This window comes from Balaenoptera physalus, assembly GCF_965194825.1.
Source record: "Balaenoptera physalus genome assembly, chromosome: 9".
NCBI lineage: Eukaryota > Metazoa > Chordata > Mammalia > Artiodactyla > Balaenopteridae > Balaenoptera > Balaenoptera physalus.
Genome location: NC_138888.1, coordinates 59,405,552 through 59,424,402, shown reverse-complemented (window position 1 = coordinate 59,424,402; position 18,851 = coordinate 59,405,552). Strand labels below are relative to the sequence as shown.

At 36.9% G+C, this 18,851-nt stretch overlaps 1 protein-coding gene across 19 annotated transcripts in view; it reads right to left on the bottom strand.

Moving 5' to 3' along the window:
- The window catches only part of USP45 (ubiquitin specific peptidase 45), a 65,154-nt gene that overhangs the window by 34,746 nt on the left and 11,557 nt on the right, over positions 1-18,851 (bottom strand). For all 19 annotated transcript variants that reach the window (XR_014267500.1, XM_082475161.1, XM_082475176.1 and 16 more), the window contains 3 exons: positions 16,433-16,533; positions 4,951-5,090; positions 4,459-4,554 (listed from right to left, as the gene is read on the bottom strand). Coding sequence is in view for 18 of the 19 variants with exons in the window: in XM_082475161.1 (XP_082331287.1) it covers positions 4,459-4,554; positions 4,951-5,090; positions 16,433-16,533 (337 nt within the window). In the remaining variant the exon portion in view is untranslated. The remainder of the gene's footprint in view (positions 1-4,458; positions 4,555-4,950; positions 5,091-16,432; positions 16,534-18,851) is intronic.

Here is an 18,851-nt window from a genome sequence, read left to right as displayed (position 1 = left end):
AATCAGCCATCTAGCTAAAACCACAGAAAGGACAGGCTATAATTTTCTATAGCTTTTGAATATCATAAGTGATTTCTACAATGTTCAGTAAATTGAAAGCTACCTCAAGGGTCAAAAGTAAAATCTAAGGCAGTTTCAAAGCTCAAGCACTAAGGTGCAGTATCCCCTGCTCCCAACTTAAGTATTTTGAGACAGTTTAAAAACTTCAGAACTGAGTGAGTAAATAACCTGTTTTTAAAAGTATACTTAAATTTTGAAAACAAAAGTAAGTTTATTGATGAGAATGCAATATGGGTGAATCTCACTAACATGTTGACAGAAGCCAAATGTAAAAGAGTCCATATTGTATAACTTCATTTATATGTAATATTAAAACAGGCAAAACTAATCTGCCCTTTAGAAACCAGGTTAGTGGCTATCCTTGTAAGGCAGGAAGGCAGGGAATGGAAGGCAACCTGAAGGGGGCTTCTAGCTGCTGGTAATGCTCTGTTTCTTGAGAAAAATGTTGGTTAGTTTCAGTTCAGTGTATTCAGTTTGTGAAAATTCATCAGCTCTACATTTATGATGTACACTCCTCTGTGTGAATACTTTAATAAAAAGTTTTTTAAAAGTAAGCACACTGCTGCCCAGAGATAAACCCACGCACATATGGTCACCTTATTTTTGGTAAAGGAGGCAAGAATATACAGTGGAGAAAAGACAGCCTCTTCAATAAGTAGTGCTGAGAAAACTGGACAGCGACATGTAAAAGAATGAAATTAGAGCACTCCCTAACACCATACACAAAAATAAACTCAAAATGGATTAGAGACCTAAATGTAAGGCTGGAGACTATCAAACTCTTAGAGGAAAACATAGGCAGAACACTCTATGACATAAATCACAGCAAGATCCTTTTTGACCCACCTCCTAGAGAAATGGAAATAAAAACAAAAATAAAATGGGACCTAATGAAACTTAAAAGCTTTTGCACAGCAAAGGAAACCATAAACAAGATGAAAAGACAACCCTTGGAATGGGAGAAAATATTTGCAAATGAAGCAACTGACAGAGGATTAATCTCCAAAATTTACAAGCAGCTCATGCAGCTCAATATCAAAAAAACAAACAACCCAATCAAAAAATAGGCAGAAGACCTAAACAGACATTTCTCCAAAGAAGATACACAGATAGCCAACAAACACATGAAAGGATACTCAACATCACTAATCATTAGAGGAATGCAAATCAAAACTGCAAGGAGGTATCACCTCACACTGGTCAGAATGGCCATCATCAAAAAATCTACAAACAATAAATGCTGGAGAGGGTGTGGAGAAAAGGGAACCCTCTTGCACTGTTGGTGGGAATGTAAATTGATACAGCCACTATGGAGAACAGTATGGAAGTTCCTTAAAAAACTAAAAATAGAACTACCATATGACCCAGCAATCCCACTACTGGGCATATACCCTGAGAAAACCATAATTCAAAAATATACATGTACCACAATGTTCATTGAAGCTCTACTTACAAGAGCCAGGACATGGAAGCAACCTAAGTGTCCATCGACAGATGAATGGATAAAGAAGATGTGGCACATATATACAATGGAATATTACTCAGCCGTAAAAAGAAACGAAATGGAACTATTTGTAGTGAGGTGGATGGACCTAGAGTCTGTCATACAGAGTGAAGTAAGTCAGAAAGAGAAAAACAAATACCGTATGCTAACACATATATATGGAATCTAAAAAAAAAAAAAAAAGGTTCTGATGAACCTAGGGACAGGACAGGAATAAAGACACAGACGTAGAGAATGGACTTGAGGACATGGGGAGGGGGAAGGGGAAGCTCACCAAGTGAGAGAGTGGCATTGACATATATACACTACCAAATGTAAAATAGCTAATGGGAAGCAGCTGCATAGCACAGGGAGATCAGCTCGGTGCTTTGTGACCACCTAGAGGGGTGGGGTAGGGAGGGTGGGAGTGAGACACAAGAGGGAGGAGATATGGGGATATATGTATACATATAACTGATTCACTTTGTTGTAAAGCAGAAACTGACACACCATTGTACAGCAATTATACTCCAATAAAGATGTTAAAAAAAAAAGTAAGCACACTGCTGATATTCATATAAATATTAACAAATTGAATCCAGCAACATAGAAGAAGAAGAATACATCATAACTAACAGGGGTTTGTCCCAGAAATACAAGATAGGTTTAACATTTGAAAATCAATCAGTGTAATTTACCACATTAACAGAGAATAAAAAAGAAAAACTATATGATAATCTCAGTAGATGCTGGAAAAGCACTTGACAAAATTCAACATCCATTCATGATGAAATGCTCAGAAAACTAGGAATAGAAGGGAATGTCCTCAACCTTATAAAGAACACCTGTGAAAAACCTACAGTTAAGTTCATTCTTTTTCTTTTGGTGCAGTGTCTAGTCTTAAATCCTCTTCTCTTTTTTTAAATTGAAGTATAGTTGGTGTACAATATTACATAAGTTACAGGTGTACAATATTATTATTCATAATTTTTAAAAGTTATACACCATTTATAGTTATAAAATATTGGCTATATTCCCCATGTTGTACAATATAACCTTGTAGCTTATTTTGTACCTACTCTTTTCTTTTTTTTTGGCCTTGCCATGCGGGATCTTAGTTCCCCAACCAAGGATAGAACCCATGCCCCCTGCATTGGGAGTGCAGAGTTTTAACCACTGGACCGCCAGGGAAGTCCCTGTACCTACTCTTTATAATGAAGGACTGAGTGTTGTTTCCCTAATTTTGGGATTAAAGCAAGGATGTCTGCTCTCATCACTTCTATTCAACATGTTACTGGTGGCTCGAGCCAGCACAATAAAGTAAGGAAAAGAAAGAAAAGGCATACAGATTACGAAGGACCAAATAAAACTGGTGACTGAAAGAGTAGTGATCTACACTGATAGTCCCACAGCCCAGGTCCGCTGTATGTCCTAAAAAACTAAGACCTAAGATTGAAAATTTCCCTCTTAGAATGACACAAGCCTACAGTGATCAGCTATAATGTGATTGCCATATATAGTAATTTCACAGCTCCACATGTGAAATACTTAAACCTAACATCCAATCACAGTTAATAAGAAATCTTTTCAAATGACTAGCATTAACTTCCATTTAGTAAAGTAGTCTTCACTATCTCACTACTATCTAGAAGAGGGCACTGGGCTCTAACATAAAAAATTTAAGAGGCTGAACAGGCAGTGAGTTCACAGACTGCATTTTCAACAAAAAAATACAACAATATTGTCTTTAAAAACTGCCTCCTTGGAAGAAAAATCTAAGATTACTACACTGGGCTAAGAACTTTTAGAACTCCTCTTTCTCAAGTATTTCAAAAGCCAGATCATGAGCTATACATTCACTCTCTGTTCCTCTAAAACACACACACACAAATCAATTTCTAACTGAAATCATAATTATTAGTGTAAATGCCCTCCAGCCCAAGACCACCAGGAACACATCTGTAGTTGAACAAGGTGGGTTTATTACTTGTTCCACTGAGGGAGAACACACACAATGGGGAACCCATGGAGTGTCTCTCAGAGGGTATTCAAAAGAACTGATGTAGAATTTGGGCTTTAGTTGGGTGATTTAGGGAAGTTAATCTAAGGAAAATAATCTAAGGAAGCAGAGGTCTGCTCTCAATTGGATGCTGTCAGAAAGTGAGGGTATTTCTACAATTGGATATCTCAATAAAAGGAGGCTAGAATGAGGATAAAGCTGTAACTAGTTAAAAAAAAAAGTCGCAGTGACTCATTTAGGCCAAAAGAGGACGTTTGCGATTTTCTAAGTGGTAGAGTTTGTGTTTAGAGAAAATTATGAAGTGGCCTTGCTCTGTCTCATTTTAACAGTCTTGGAGTAACCTAGCTCGAGTCTGGTATTCTGTGAGATTGTTTGAATAACATGGCTTAACTGTGGGTGTCAGGCTAGCTTCTGAATGTCAAAGGCTGCCTTTTTCCCCTTTCTCATTCGTTTAAAAACCCAATATCAAATTAGGCTCCAAAAAACCTTTAGATGGTCACTATTAAAATTAAATCTACCTTTAAAAAACAAAAATGCTGTATTTAAGTAGTTGTCACCAGTAACTACAAAACAGGAATCCTAGACATTTCATTCAACAAAGGCAAAACCGTTTGTCTTTTCTAGTATGTCTGTTTGAAAGCTGACTCAACATTTTTTGTGCTGTCTGACCCATGATATGTTTGAACTATAACATACCTTAAAGCTATGACTTTAGAAGTTTTAAATCTTATCGTTTATTTTCACAAAATAAACTTGAATTATTTTTTCAAATTCTCTGACTACCATCTCAATTGATAGTTGTGAGAAATAAGAAAGATAGGTTTTGGCAACAGGTTTTGGCAACATCACTGGCTTATCTAAACAGAGCTATTATCCAGCTAATTATACTTCTTACCAGTGGAGAGTCTGAGGAAGGAACAATCTTGAGTTCTGTTCCGTGTTCTTTGATCTCATTCATCAGTTCAGTAAGAATGTAAGACTGTGCCAAATTCTGAAAGAAAACAAAAGCAACATCTTCTGATTCAGTTATAATACGCCTCTGATTTTACAGAATAAATACTCTCCCAAAGCTTCAAATGTCATCTGGCCTAGCAAAATTATTTTTAAGTTTTAGAAAATTTAATTGAATACATTTTACATTTAATAAATGTCACTACTACTGACAGAGCCATGGTAAACTACAGAGATCTTTCAGAAGCACTGTGGAAAAAGAAGGTGTATGTATGTGTATGACAATGGCTAAAGACAGCCTAACCAATCAAAAAGAAAACAGACAGACTTCTAGACGAACATTCAGCAGTCATGTGACAGTCCACAGGTGTGCCAATAAACACAAATTAATTAATATAAACTTTTACATTTTACAAAGCTTTCTCATGGCTCTTACCTGCATGACTGCATTAAAAAAGCAAGTATTTCCTAAATTTGTAATTCCTTTTACAGATGTTACACTGCTGTCTTTTCTTCCCTTTTTTTCACCTGTTTCACATTTTTCTTCATAAAGTTTTATGATTCTAGAAAATGCGTCTAAGTTAGAGAAAACATAATGGACACGAGATTTAAAATTAAATACAGATCATTTGACATAATTTAAATGTATTATTTAAAATTAAATAAGATTTTCCTCTGAATCAATGTTCCTGAAGGGCAAGAATACAAACTCAAATAAGTATCTCCTGTTTTGTATCCTACTGCTAAAGCAGTTAATTTTAATTCATCTTAATATACACATCCGTACCTCAGACCACATTGTAGAATAAATTCCAGATGAATTTAAAAATAAAATATTTTAAAATGAAGTTAAAAAAAAAAAAACAAGTAGGAAAGACCAGATCTTGGTTTCTAAACACCATTCCCACTAAAAGGAATGAAGACCCCTTGAAGGAAAGGCTGATTCTAAACCTCGGGCAGCAAAAGAGGCAAATGAGCCTATAACATTTTTGTTATGCCAGAAAATAAGGAAGTGCTCAAAAAAAAAAAAATGGTATGTCAAAACACACAGGCGTCATTTTAAACAGGTTCCCAGTGGTCCAATCTGGAACAATTTGAATATCAAAATAAAGAAGGGTACTGATAAATTATTATTCACTGAACAAAATGAGAATGAGTCTGACCTGATAATAGATTTTTAAATGAGGATAAAAGAAAAAACTTTTCCTTACAAGAGAATGCCAACTAATAAAAAGAAGATCTTCCTGGACCAGGGCTTGAACCCATGTGCCCTGCATTGGCAGGTGGATTCTTAACCACTGCGCCACCAGGGAAGCCCTCATGTGGTTTTCATAAGGATTAAATGAGCTAAAATTTTTTTTAATAAATTTATTTATTTATTTTTAAATTTTTGGCTGCATTGGGTCTTCATTGCTGCATGCAGGCTTTCTCTAGTTGCGGCGAGCGGGGGCTACTCTTCGTTGCAGTGTGTGGGCTTCTCATTGCGGTGGCTTCTCTTCTTGCGGAGCATGGGGTCTAGGCGCACGGGCTTCAGTAGTTTTGGCACGTGGCTCAGTAGTTGTGGCTCGCAGGCTCTAGAGCACAGGCTCAGTAGTTGTGGTGCACGGGCTTAGCCGCTCTGAGGCATGTGGGATCTTCCCGGACCAGGGCTCAAACCTGTGTCCCCTGCACTGGCAGGTGGATTCTTAACCATTGTGCCACCAGGGAAGCCCCAAATGAGTTAAATTTGCTTTGCAAAGCACCTGGCATGCTAAGCACTATTTAAGAGTGTGAAAAACAGCCCAGAGAGGCCCCCGAAATTGTTATTTGTGCCAAAAACCGTATGTTCATGAACAATCCTTCATGTCCCCTGTTTATCTGCTCTCACTTTTTTCTCTTTAATCATTTCCTATATTTTCTGGGGGTGTTCCCCTCAAGTTTATCTCATTTCTAACTGGATTTTCTGAATTGCTAATATGAGTTTTTTGCCTTTTGCAGTGACTTTGTGGTTTTCATAATCCTCGCTTTTCTTTCTGACACATGGAAACCTCTCATTGAGAGAAATAAATTGGTGGTTTCTCAGATGTTTCTTTCATCAAGCAAATCTATTACAAGGAAAAAAATTTTCTTTCACCTCATAACTTTTATCCTGTGATGCAATAGTTTATCATAAACTCTATTACCTGTTTTCCCCCTTTATTCCTGTTTATTTACTCTTTAAACATTATTGGTTGTTACTGGATATCTGTTGTCTAGATAATGAAGAGCTGTTTTTAACGCCCAACCCTAGAATTCTGAGTTAACATAGAAAAGAACTAGCAAAATAGATCTCTTCTCCTGCCCTCCAGATATTAAAATAAGTGATAAAAATTAAACCCCATTACAGAGCCTGGGGACAAAGGCTGGTACAATCCATGGAGAAGGTCACTGAGGCGCAGAGAGTCCAGGCACAGAAAAAAGGAAAAGCAGGAAAAGGCCAGACAGTGTCCAGACCTACAAGGGAACGTAAAAGCAAATGAAGAAAGCCAGCCAGTGCGTAAGAAGCACTACACAAACAAGAGGAAGCCCCATACAGATCCTGGCTGGGCTTGCAAATGAGAGCAATCCACCTCTTAATTATAGCTGAGATTCTAACTAAAGTCCAGAATTAGCCGGTTTCAGGCTCACATTATAGCTGTTGCCACGAGATGGTTTCACAGTGATTTTTAAGAGATTTAAGATGAAAGAGTAATTAAATCCAAGCAGCGCTCCATCTTTTGGGGCAAGGCTGTTACTCTGATTTTACGTTAACAAAACTCAGTTTCCAACAGGTTAAGTGATTTGCCCAAAGTTATAATGATAATCTTTTGATTATAAATCCATTGTCATTTTGCCAGGTTAATTTCTCTTCAGTGATTTATGCACAATGAGAAGAATTACGAAAACTAGCAGGAAAGATTCTTACAGATTTGAGTATATGCAACCACAAACAAATATGCCTTCTCAAAAGTATTTCCTTTCGTTAACATCCTTAATAAATGCTGTCATAATATTTTTTAGCTTATTAATATGAAAACAGAGTGGCTGGGGAAAATAAACTATATAGATTATATTAACTATATATAAATACATAATATATATCATAAATATATATTTATTATTCACTTGGGAAAATACTTCCAGAAATAAATTATATTTTAATCTTTTAAGACCAAATAGCATTTTTTAAACCATAACATGCAAATGATTTATGTATCTGTGTACCACATTTACCCATCAGTTTTCAAAACATCTGGGATAGCATCCTAAAGTAAACAATGTTCATAAGACCATCTGGTCAAAACTGCAGGCAAAAAAAAGCATAAGCATATGGAAAAACAGATTTTACCCTTCCCTTCAGCAGTAAGGGATGACAAATGTCAAACCTAGATATATCCACGCTTCACTGTGCGATGCTTTTCAGCACCACCTGGCTCTCCGTGCATATAGCCACCAAATATGGACAGCACTGCCAGAAAGAACATATCCACGGGGCAACGGCAATAAAAATAGTTTATTTCATGGTTAAATAGCCACTTCACACAAGTGGCAAGAGTCTGTTTGTTGACTTTTACATGTATTAAGTCTGTGAGAACATGCTCAAAATTAATTATGCTATTAGACTTGAATATTAAATAGATCAGATAATATAGCTAGAAAATAGAATGACATTTTCTAAGAACTATTTATATGTATCTTAAAGTGCAAGTTTTTCATTTTATTAATACTAAGTAGCATGTTTATAAAATGTAACAACTCAAATAAAATTGATTTATCAAATGTCCACTGTGGGGCTTCCCTGGTGGCGCAGTGGTTGAGAATCTGCCTGCCAATGCAGGGGACATGGGTTCGAGCCCTGGTCTGGGAAGATCCCACATGCCGTGGAGCAACTGGACCCGTGAGCCACAATTACTGAGCCTGCGCGTCTGGAGCCTGTGCTCCGCAACAAGAGAGGCCGCGATAGTGAGAGGCCCGTGCACCGTGAAGAGTGGCCCCCGCTTGCCACAACTAGAGAAAGCCCTCTCACAGAAACGAAGACCCAACAGAGCCAAAAATAAAAAACAAAACAAAACAAAAAAAACCCCTGAATGTACCAGAAAACTGTGGGTGAATATCTTTATAAACGTGGAATACAGAAGACTTTCAAAGCATGACCCCAAAGGCTAAAAAACCATTACAGAAAAGACTGATGGACTTGGCAACAATGACACTAAAAACTTCATTACTGCCCCCCCAAAACCAAACCAAAAAACCTAAAAACTATAAACACAGTTAAACATGGAAAAACAAGTATTCTTGTCAACTATACCCTTTGTATAATCTTTCTGGAGGGCAGCTAAACAACAGTAATCAAAATTTAACATGTGTTTATAAATTGGCCAGAAATTCCAAAAAATTTAACCTACAGAAACAGAAGAATAAGTACACAGAGATGCAGCTTTGCTCATCTTGGAGAAAACTGAAAACAACCAATATTGGATCTGTTGCCAAGTAATATTAAATGTCTCTCTTTTCTCAAAGGTATAAATATTTGTGAATTGCCTTGGTTAAACCAGAAACGGAACACTGGTGCATCCCAAGTTTCTCATAGGCACGGGGAAAGCAAACTTATTTTGCAATTTGCTTATTTAAATAAAAAGTCTGAGAGCATCATCTCCTCTGATAACTTTCCCCACTGTAAAGATGATGATCAAACAAAGGCACACAGCTAGTTGCAGGGAGTAGATTTAAACCCAGGTAGTCTGGGTTCAGAATCCACACACTTAACTATTATGATCTGCTATCTGTCTGTATAACAATGGATGATAAGGTTAATAAGTGTGACAAGTTAAGACACTAAAGAAATGCTAGTAGTGATATGAAAGAAAAGACCACTTCTTTTAAGCAAAAGCTGGATGCAATCAATTGCTGGATGTCTTTGGTGTGTGAATTTATAGTTTTATTAAAGTTTATAGTAGCCCTTCTCAAAGGGTTCCTCAAAAAAAATTAATCCCTAATGCCATAGGTACCCACTGTATCCAATTAACTTCTCCCTATATATATCCACAAGTTAGTGCCATTTTGGGGAGAACTGAGAAAACAGTCATTCAAGTAACTCTGTGTTCTGTAGTTCGGATGAGGAACCCCAGATTTACATCCCTACAGGTAAAACAAATTGTTTTTGAAGTGTTCAACATTTTTTGTCCCTAACCCATTTTATATATGGAAATAACAATTTTTAGTACGTATTTATGAAAATGCAAATTTCTTAGGCATATGGACTGTCACTTTATACTAGAACAAAATGTATTATTTTATAAAGAAAAGTCAAAGTATTACATTACAGTCAAATTGTTACTGTAAAAGGGTACAATATTATTTATTCTCAGATACATTATTTCAGATCCCAAATGTAGCATACTTTCTTATTTCAAAAAGATACAGCAAACTTATACTTAATAAAACCAAAAGAACCAACATAACATGTCTTTTTATACCAAGAGCATAAGCTTAATGAATTTAACAGAATATAATATCTTATGCTCTCTTTAAGTTCTTTGAAAATGGCATCCCACCAGTATTAAAAATATGGGCCAAATTTATTGTTTTAGAAAAGAATGTGGGACTATCTATCATCTGTCTAGTTCACACATAGCAAACCAATATTCAATGATATAATTTCAACAGGAATTCCCGTATTCTGTAAGTGTTTGTAGAACACTTACATGACATTTACTAGACTACCAAAGTGAGAAATAAGCCCTTCAGAGAATATCGGCCCACTTTTAACAATACATATTTCTGGGTGGGTCTCACAAGAAAGTTTTCTTGCACTTTTTCAATCTTGTGTTATATGACCTTTTCATTATATGGGGATTTTATGTGTTGTTTTTAGTTTTCTGGTATATGTTTGAGGGGGAGAGTGTGGAGAGATTATTTTTTGTAAAGCAAATCCTAGCATCAGATGTGGGATCTACACAGCTGTAAGCATTCTTCTGGGAACCAGCACTGGGATTCCCTCAACTGCTTAATGCAATTACCTAAACCAGTCATGTAGTATTAATGTAATTTGCCCATTTCTACAGCTGAAAAGAAGTTTAATCTTTAAAGAGTAAAAAGGAAAAACTTGCTATCCCACTACTTGTCTACTTTGGAACCAAATAAGAATTACCTCATATGTTTGTTCTCAAAATTCCACTAACTCCTAGTTAACCATTAGCCTTAGAAATCTTTATTTGGTCATATAATAAATTGATATTGACATATGAATGGGCAGGTATACATATTAAGGCATTCCTATATATCTCCATAGTACAGTAAGTGATCTTTCTAAAATACAAAACTGATCATCCACTTCTCCTCTTAGAACCTATAAGTGGCTCTTCATTGCCTCCAGGATAAACTCTAAACTTACAAGGCCCTTCAATAGCTGTTTCTACTTACCTCCAGAGTCTCACCTCTCACCACCCCCCCATCATCACAAAACTCAACCTTGCAGCTCTATACAATCCCCTGAACGTATCAGGCTCCCTCATCAACGAGCTATCTCCCCTGCCTGGAGCACACACCCCTTCCCTCTCTGCCTATCTAACATCTAGCTATCCTTCAGATTCCAGCTTAGAAATCTCTTCCTCTACATAAAAGTTTCCTGGATCCTCTCGTCCAGATTACTTACCACTCCAAAGTGTCCTCACAGTCCACTGTACTGGCTCCTCACGGTACTATTTAAACAGCAATTATACTTGTGATTTGTCAATATCCCTCACTAACCAAAAGATCAATAACGGCAGGAACTGAGAAACAGATCTGTCTCATTCACCACTGTATCTCCAGTATCTAGCACAGTGTCTGGCACAAGGTAGAAACTCAAGTATATTAATAGACTGAATGAATAAATAAAATAATTTGATAATATTCAGGGGTGTTTTGGTAGAAAATGCAAAGCATATCTACTTCCTCAGTAAAAACTGCTCACATGCTAGTTCAGGTCAATTCAGCAGTATTCACTACCTAGTCATATGAGAATCAAAAATATAAGCCAGGGTACAATCCTCAAGGCATGTACAGTTTTATAAACAAGACAGATACATATGAAAGATGAACACCACAAAATCAAGTGTTAAGATTCTAAAGTATGCTACAAAGAAGAAGAGATAAAACGAAGGATTGGGAAAGTGTCACTGAAGTAGGATCTGAGCTGAGCCTTAGGGCAAGAAAGACTGAAGACAGAAACTATAAAGACAGAAATGTGCTAGTTTAGCAGTTCTCAAAGTGTATCTCAAGACAACCCCCCTCTTTTGGGTGTCCATAAGCTCCAAGGTATTTTCATAATAAGCCCAAGATGTTATTTGGTTTTCTTACTTTCATTCATTCTCAATTATACAATGCAGTTTTACAGAGGCTACATACAGGCCATGTGATATCAGAACAGACTGAATGCAGAAGTAGCTACGAGAATCCAGCTGTTTCTATTAAGCGAGACATTCAAGAGATTTGGAAAAATGTAAAACAATGCCACTCATTAGGTTTGTGTTGTTTTGGAAACCGTTACCTTTTCTAAAAATATGTTATTTGTGTTAACATGTAATGGAATTACAGCAATTTTTCAGTAAATTAATAAATATTCTAATTTTTTAGATTTAATTTCTAATATGATAAATATTAATAGATATACCCTACCTAACCAAAGCTCTTTAAGTCCTCAATAATTTTTTAAGAGTCTAAAGGGCTACTGGGAACAAAAGTTGAGATTCACTGAGCAGAGAAGCTGAATTAGATGTATCAGACATGAAATTAGCCCAGGCATCGTATAACTTAAAAACATGTTTAAGGTACAGGTACAGGCTTTCCTCTCAGTAGTTATTTTTACTTAATGCAAAATATAAAAAGGCTCCATTTAAATCACTCTTATCCTGCCATTTGAACACAATATATACAGTTTCATAGTCTTTTTGAATTACCATATACAGACATTTTTACATTTCTACAATCTTCACCATTATCATTTAAAATAGCTACATAATCATTTCCAGCATTCTTACAAACCTCAATAGCAACTTTCATATTTGACTTGTAAAGTATCTTATAAAAATATTACTATCCCAAAAAACTTACTTCTAAAATACCAAGGGATATTATTTTAAATCAAACTTGCCTGAGAGCTGCTGTAACTTGGAACACAAAGATACTAACATTTTGCCCTAGAACTTCTGGAAACCCTGGATTCAGAACTATGTCTCACCCTAACTTTAAAGGCTCTACACACTCTCAAACTCCTTCAAGAAACTTTCCCCCATTCCAGGTGCTACCCATGGTTCCATAAACACAATTAAAGCTTACATTGGTGTTTCCTTCCCAGCACCTGAAATGATTTCTTCTCTCCTCTCTACCTATCTAAAGTTCATCCTTTAAGGGTTGGCTTGGAAGCCAGCTCATCCACGATTCCTTTTGAGTTCCTTTCAATTGAACATTGCATCCCTCTTTGAATATTTGAAGGACTCTGTTTGAACATCACTCAAAATACAAACAAATTCTATTCGACTTACATCATTATTTTTTTAATCTCACACCTTTTTTAAACTTCTTTAGGAAAGGTCTTATCAATCTCTCTTCCCATGGGAAACAGGGAGAAAGTGCTGAGGAAAATGAGGCTCAGACAAACTGTAATCTGCCCCAGGTCACAGAGCTAGTGATTGAAAGAGTCAAATTTGAATGCCAGACTCCCCTGACTCGAAGCCCATGGTTTTTCTCCCATACCATTCCACGCTCCCTACCTTACATCCTTTGTGATAATAAATATTCAAGAAATCTGTAAAACTGAATGGAATCAGATTGGCTTTGTTCTTAACCTCAAGGAATCTCTAACGTAAAAAATCCAGAGAAAATAATTTCTACAGTTGTACTTTTGCCACCCTTGCCATCATATCCCTACATTCTTCTTTTTTTTTTTTATTTATTTTAATTTTATTTTTGGCTGTGTTGGGTCTTTGTTGCTGTGTGCGGGCTTTCTCTAGTTGCGGCGAGCGGGGGCTACTCTTCATTGCGGTGCGTCGGCTTCTCATTGTAGTGGCTTCTCTTGTTGCAGAGCACAAGCTCTAGGCACGTGGGCTTCAGTAGTTGTGGCACACGGGCTCAGTAGTTGTGGCTCACAGGCTCTAGAGAGCAGGCTCAGTAGTTGTGGCGCACAGGCTTAGTTGCTCCGCGGCATGTGGGATCTTCCTGGACCAGGGCTCAAACCCGTGTCCCCTGCATTGGCAGGCGGATTCTTAACCACTGCGCCACCAGGGAAGCCCCCTACATTTCTTCTTATGGCCAACAAAACTAATGCGCAGCTTTCAGGAGACAGCATTAAGACCAACCTCTGTTCTATAAGTATTAAATGCCTATAACCATCATATTTTCCAATGAATGAGTGATAAAATTAATCATTTCTTCTGCTGTCCAAGAACCTGAGTTTACCTCCTCTAGTTCCTCCTCCAATGTCTTCATCATTACTGTCTCAGAGCAACAGCTACCAAAAATCATTCTATATTGAGCTACAGAAAATACAGCTGAAAATGATATTTCTATATAATTTTTCAGTTTCTGATGCCACCTACTAAGCAGTTCAATTCCTGCTCTAAAGGCATTTCCAAATTACCATGGCCATTTACTCCCATTCACCTAGTTAATCAAAATCCTGAGCTATGTACTTGATTCCTCCTGCTTTCCCTCACTCATTACACCTAGTCCACACCCTCTCCACCAGAACCCCTACTCATCTCTCACCTGCCCTACCACAATAACCTCCTTTTACCTCCTTAAGGATCTCCCCACCTCCAATCTTAACCCACAACAGTCTATTCTCCATTTGGTAGAGTTATCTTTATTTTTAAAAAGATGAAATGACTACCACTCTTCTGCTTAAAACACTTTAATAGCTTCCATTACACTTCCAATAAAATAAAAATTCTTTACCACAGAATTCCTTACAGTATCCTTCATGACCTGCTCACCTACATCTTAACTTTACCACATTCTGCTTTCTCCCAGCAAACCACACTCCAGCCATATTGGCCTTTCTTGATCACTATGACCATGAGATTATTACTTATCACTGCAATCTGTTATTTTCCTTTGTAGCACTCATCACAAGTTACATATGTGTTATGTTTCTGTCTGTCTCTCCCACTATGCTCTAAACTTCATGAGGGCAACATAAAACTGTTTTTGTTTTACCACTACATATCAAATAAAGTATAAAGCATGGCATGTGGTAGGCACTTAATATTTTTGAATGAAGAAACTCCTTCCCTATATATTTGTAATATATATTAATGTGTATTATATACCGCTTATATGTTAGACAACAAAGTACAATATATAATACGTTACTATTGTATAATAAAGGATTTGGCTGCCTTTTGTCCCAGGTTCCTGAGAAGCCCCCTCTAAATCCTTGGATTTCCAGAGTGACAGGAGTGTCTGTTTTACTCATGGTGGGCCCCTCAGACCACGTTTGATAGTTTATGTTAACAAAGTATTTTTTAATTCATTGTGGGACCTTAGACAATGTATGCTAATGAGATGGCTCAGGATGGGAGCCAGCCATGCCAGAAAGCCCAAACGTGTGATTAGAGGGCGGGGATCCTGGAGACTGAGTTATATCATGTGGCCAATGATTCAATCAGCCATGCCTATGCAATGAAACCCTAATAAAAACGCTAGACACCAAAACTCCAGTGAGCTTCCCTGGTTAACAACAGTCTGTGTGTATTGTTACACATCAATGTGCTGAGAAGGTGATGCATCCTGACTCCACAGGAAGAAGACAGAAAAGTTTCATGTTTGGCACCTTCCCAGACCTCACCTTACATGTCTTTCCTTTTGGCTGGTCCTGATCTCTCTTTTTGTTGTTGCTGCTATAATGAAACTGTAATTGTAAGTATAGCACTTTCCTGTGTTTTCTGAGTCATTCTAGCAAATTACTGAATTAAGAGGACAGTGGGGGGCTTCCCTGGTGGCGCAGTGGTTGAGAATCTGCCTGCCAATGCAGGGGACACGGGTTCGAGCCCTGGTCTGGGAAGATCCCACATGCCACGGAGCAACTGGGCCCGTGAGCCACAATTACTGAGCCTGCGCGTCTGGAGCCTGTGCTCCGCAACAAGAGAGGCCGCGATGGTGAGAGGCCCGCGCACCGCGATGAAGAGTGGTCCCCACTTGCCGCAACTAGAGAAAGCCCTCGCACAGAAACGAAGACTCAACACAGTCATAAATAAATAAATAAATAAATAAATAAATAAATAAAGAATGTGAATTTCTTTAAAAAAAAAAAAAAAAAAAGAGGACAGTGGGAACCCCTGTAGCCAGTTGGTCAGAAATTGGGGTGGTCCTGAGAACCCCTAGCTTGAGAATGGTGTCTGAAGTGAGGGCAATCTTTTGGGGGAACCGAGCCCTTAATCTGCAAGGTTAGCCTAATTCCAGGTAGTTAGTGTCAGAACAGTATTCCAATGATGTAACAAATAACAGATATCATTTCATAAATGTGTCGGGGACTATGCAAGTATTTTTACACACATTATTTCTAAATCTTTAGAAAACATCCCTAAGCTTCACAACATTCCCACTTGACAGAATTATCGTACTAATTTTTTCCATAAGGAAACTAAGGAGTCAAAGTCACACAGACAGCAGGTAATTTAGCTGGAACCTAAATTCAAATTCAGCATTGTTTGATTCAAAAGCCCACAATCCAGTCACTATCCTCTCCAGCTTCTCATTATTAGTTATGTAAATACAACACAAGACAACATCACAAAACTGCTACCTAAGAATTCATGGCACTCGTACTGAGAGGTCACAGTAAAATCCAAAGTACTCTCTATGAATTTATTATCTCTTTATAAGAATTATAAAATATCATACTTTAATACAAATTTCTTTAGCAACTGCTGTTAACTTACTTGTTTGTGTTTTAGAAACATGTTTCTGGAGAAAATCAACTATCTGAGCCAAAACCTTCTTATTACAATGTGTTGATAATTTTTCATCGCACTCATAACACCTGAAAAAATATAAAATGTAAGCAAATATTATAAAAGCATCTTCAATAATTTTGCACATCAGGTAATAAAGTTGGTATTTATCCACTTTTGTCTTTAAGTCATGGGGTAAGGGGGATACATAGGGTGAGGCAAGAGAAATGAGGTAAATAAGTCTACAGAAAGAAGCAGGGGACGGTTCATACAGAGCCTTAGCATTCAAATTAAGAGTTTCGGTAGTTTATCCTAAGTGTAACGGAGTGCCATGAGAGGCTTATAAGCAGGCGAGTGATATGATCCAATTTACATTTTGAAAACATCACTCTGACTTATGTCAGATTGGATGGCATCAGGAATAGAGAGAGATCAGGGTAGATGCAGTGGATCTGGAGAGAAATGAACAGACATATATTTTCAGGTAGAAGCAGTAACGAATTGGATATAAAAGATAAGGAAGAGGAAAGGGAGAAGCTGATGTGGGTATGTCAGTGATTCTCAAACAGGAGCAATTTTGTCCCCCAGGGGACATCTGGAAGAGTTGTGAGACATTTTTGGTTGTCACAACTGGGAAAGCTGCTACTGGCACCCAGTGGTTAGAGGCCAGAGCTAATCCTGTCCCCTCACAGGACAGTCCCCCTCACAAAAAAGAATTATCAACCCAAATGACAACAGTATTGAGACTGAGAAATCCTGGTCTAGATGAAACAAGATATCCTGTGAGCAGAGTGTTTAAAGCTGGGTGGTGGATATAGAGGAATTCATTATACCATATGTTTACTTTTGTTAAAAGGTTGAAAAATAAAATAAGATAAAAAGGGGAAGAAAACAACTGCCAGGCTCCTGGCTTGAATACTTAAGTGATGGAGGTTCCACTTACAGAGACAGGGAAGACTGGACGAGGTAAGTGTTGTGTTTTATTTTGTTTGGAGTTTATTTGTGAAGAGGGGGTTAGAGAAGAGATTTTGAAAAGCACATTCCTTTTTAGAAAACTACCCTCCACTAAGTTTACTCATTAGTGCATATACTTAATAAAGGTTTCTTCTATCTATTATCATCTTAATGAGATCCAATGATCAAATAAGGACAGTGTTTGACCATATTGAAAGTGTTTTATAAATGTAATGCATTATACCAACATGACCTTACATATTCACAATCTTCTTGCTTATAACTATTAGTGGTCCTGGAATCAATGGCTGTAAACTAAGTTTGGGTCCCTTTTCTAAACAGCGCTCAAAGTTCAAATGGTTACTGAGTGTTCACTCTATCACTTTGCACACAGAAATACACAGATACATAGATAAATCTGTGAAGGAATCGAGTCACAAAAAACATTCCCAAAGCAACCTTTCCAATAGATCATGATGGAATTTAAGCAATTACAGTTATCAAGCTTCCATTATAATAGATGTTCAATATTTAGTCATGTAATGATTGGCAAAAATAATAAAAATATAATTGCTCATTTGAAAAATATTGAAACGTCAAATTTTTACTGAGATTACGACTTAATTTTTACTTGTTATTAAATATATTGTTGTAACTTTAAGAGTGCAAAGAAAAACGTAAATAAAAACTGCACAACGGCAGCGAATTTGGGGAAAAGAGGAGAGCTCAAGATAATTTAATTCTACCTGTTTCCATTAGAAATAACCAAAAAAATAATTGAGCACTTACTATGTGCCATGCACTGTTCTAAGAACTTTACATGCATTTTCTGGTTTAATTCCTCACAATAATCAAAAAAGTATTATCATTTTAAAATAAATAGCTTTATAGAAGTGTAATATTTTCTTTTTAAGGGTGGGAAACAAACACAGGGCTCGCAAATCAGTAATAGAATAAGAGTACAAGGGAAATATTAAACCTTTCAACAAATTTTTGAATGATTTAAAAGCACACATTTACATGTTATCTTTAAGTGTTAAATCAGTGCCTCTAAACCCTGGTTAGGCATAAGAATCACCTATGGAACTTAAAAATACAGAAGCCCTGATTTAATGGGTTTAAATAAAAACCTATGGGTTTTTCAAATTCCACCTGTGTGATTCTGATGTGAAGTCAGAGGTAAGAAGCTGCTGTATTATTATACTAATAATTATCTGTTTAAGCAGTATTAAACCCACTATCCAGCAACACTTTGTTAGCTGTGATTACATTATCAAATCTACAATATTCCTTTCTTTTTTTAATGTTTTGCAGGTTTTTCCTCTAGTTCCAGCTGGCCTTCTCTAATCCAGATTAGTGAAGTTTTCTACTGATATTGTTAAACTTTTTAAGGTTTAAGAATTAGATGGGAAAAAGAAAATAGTCACAACCTTTAAATTTCTATAAATGCATG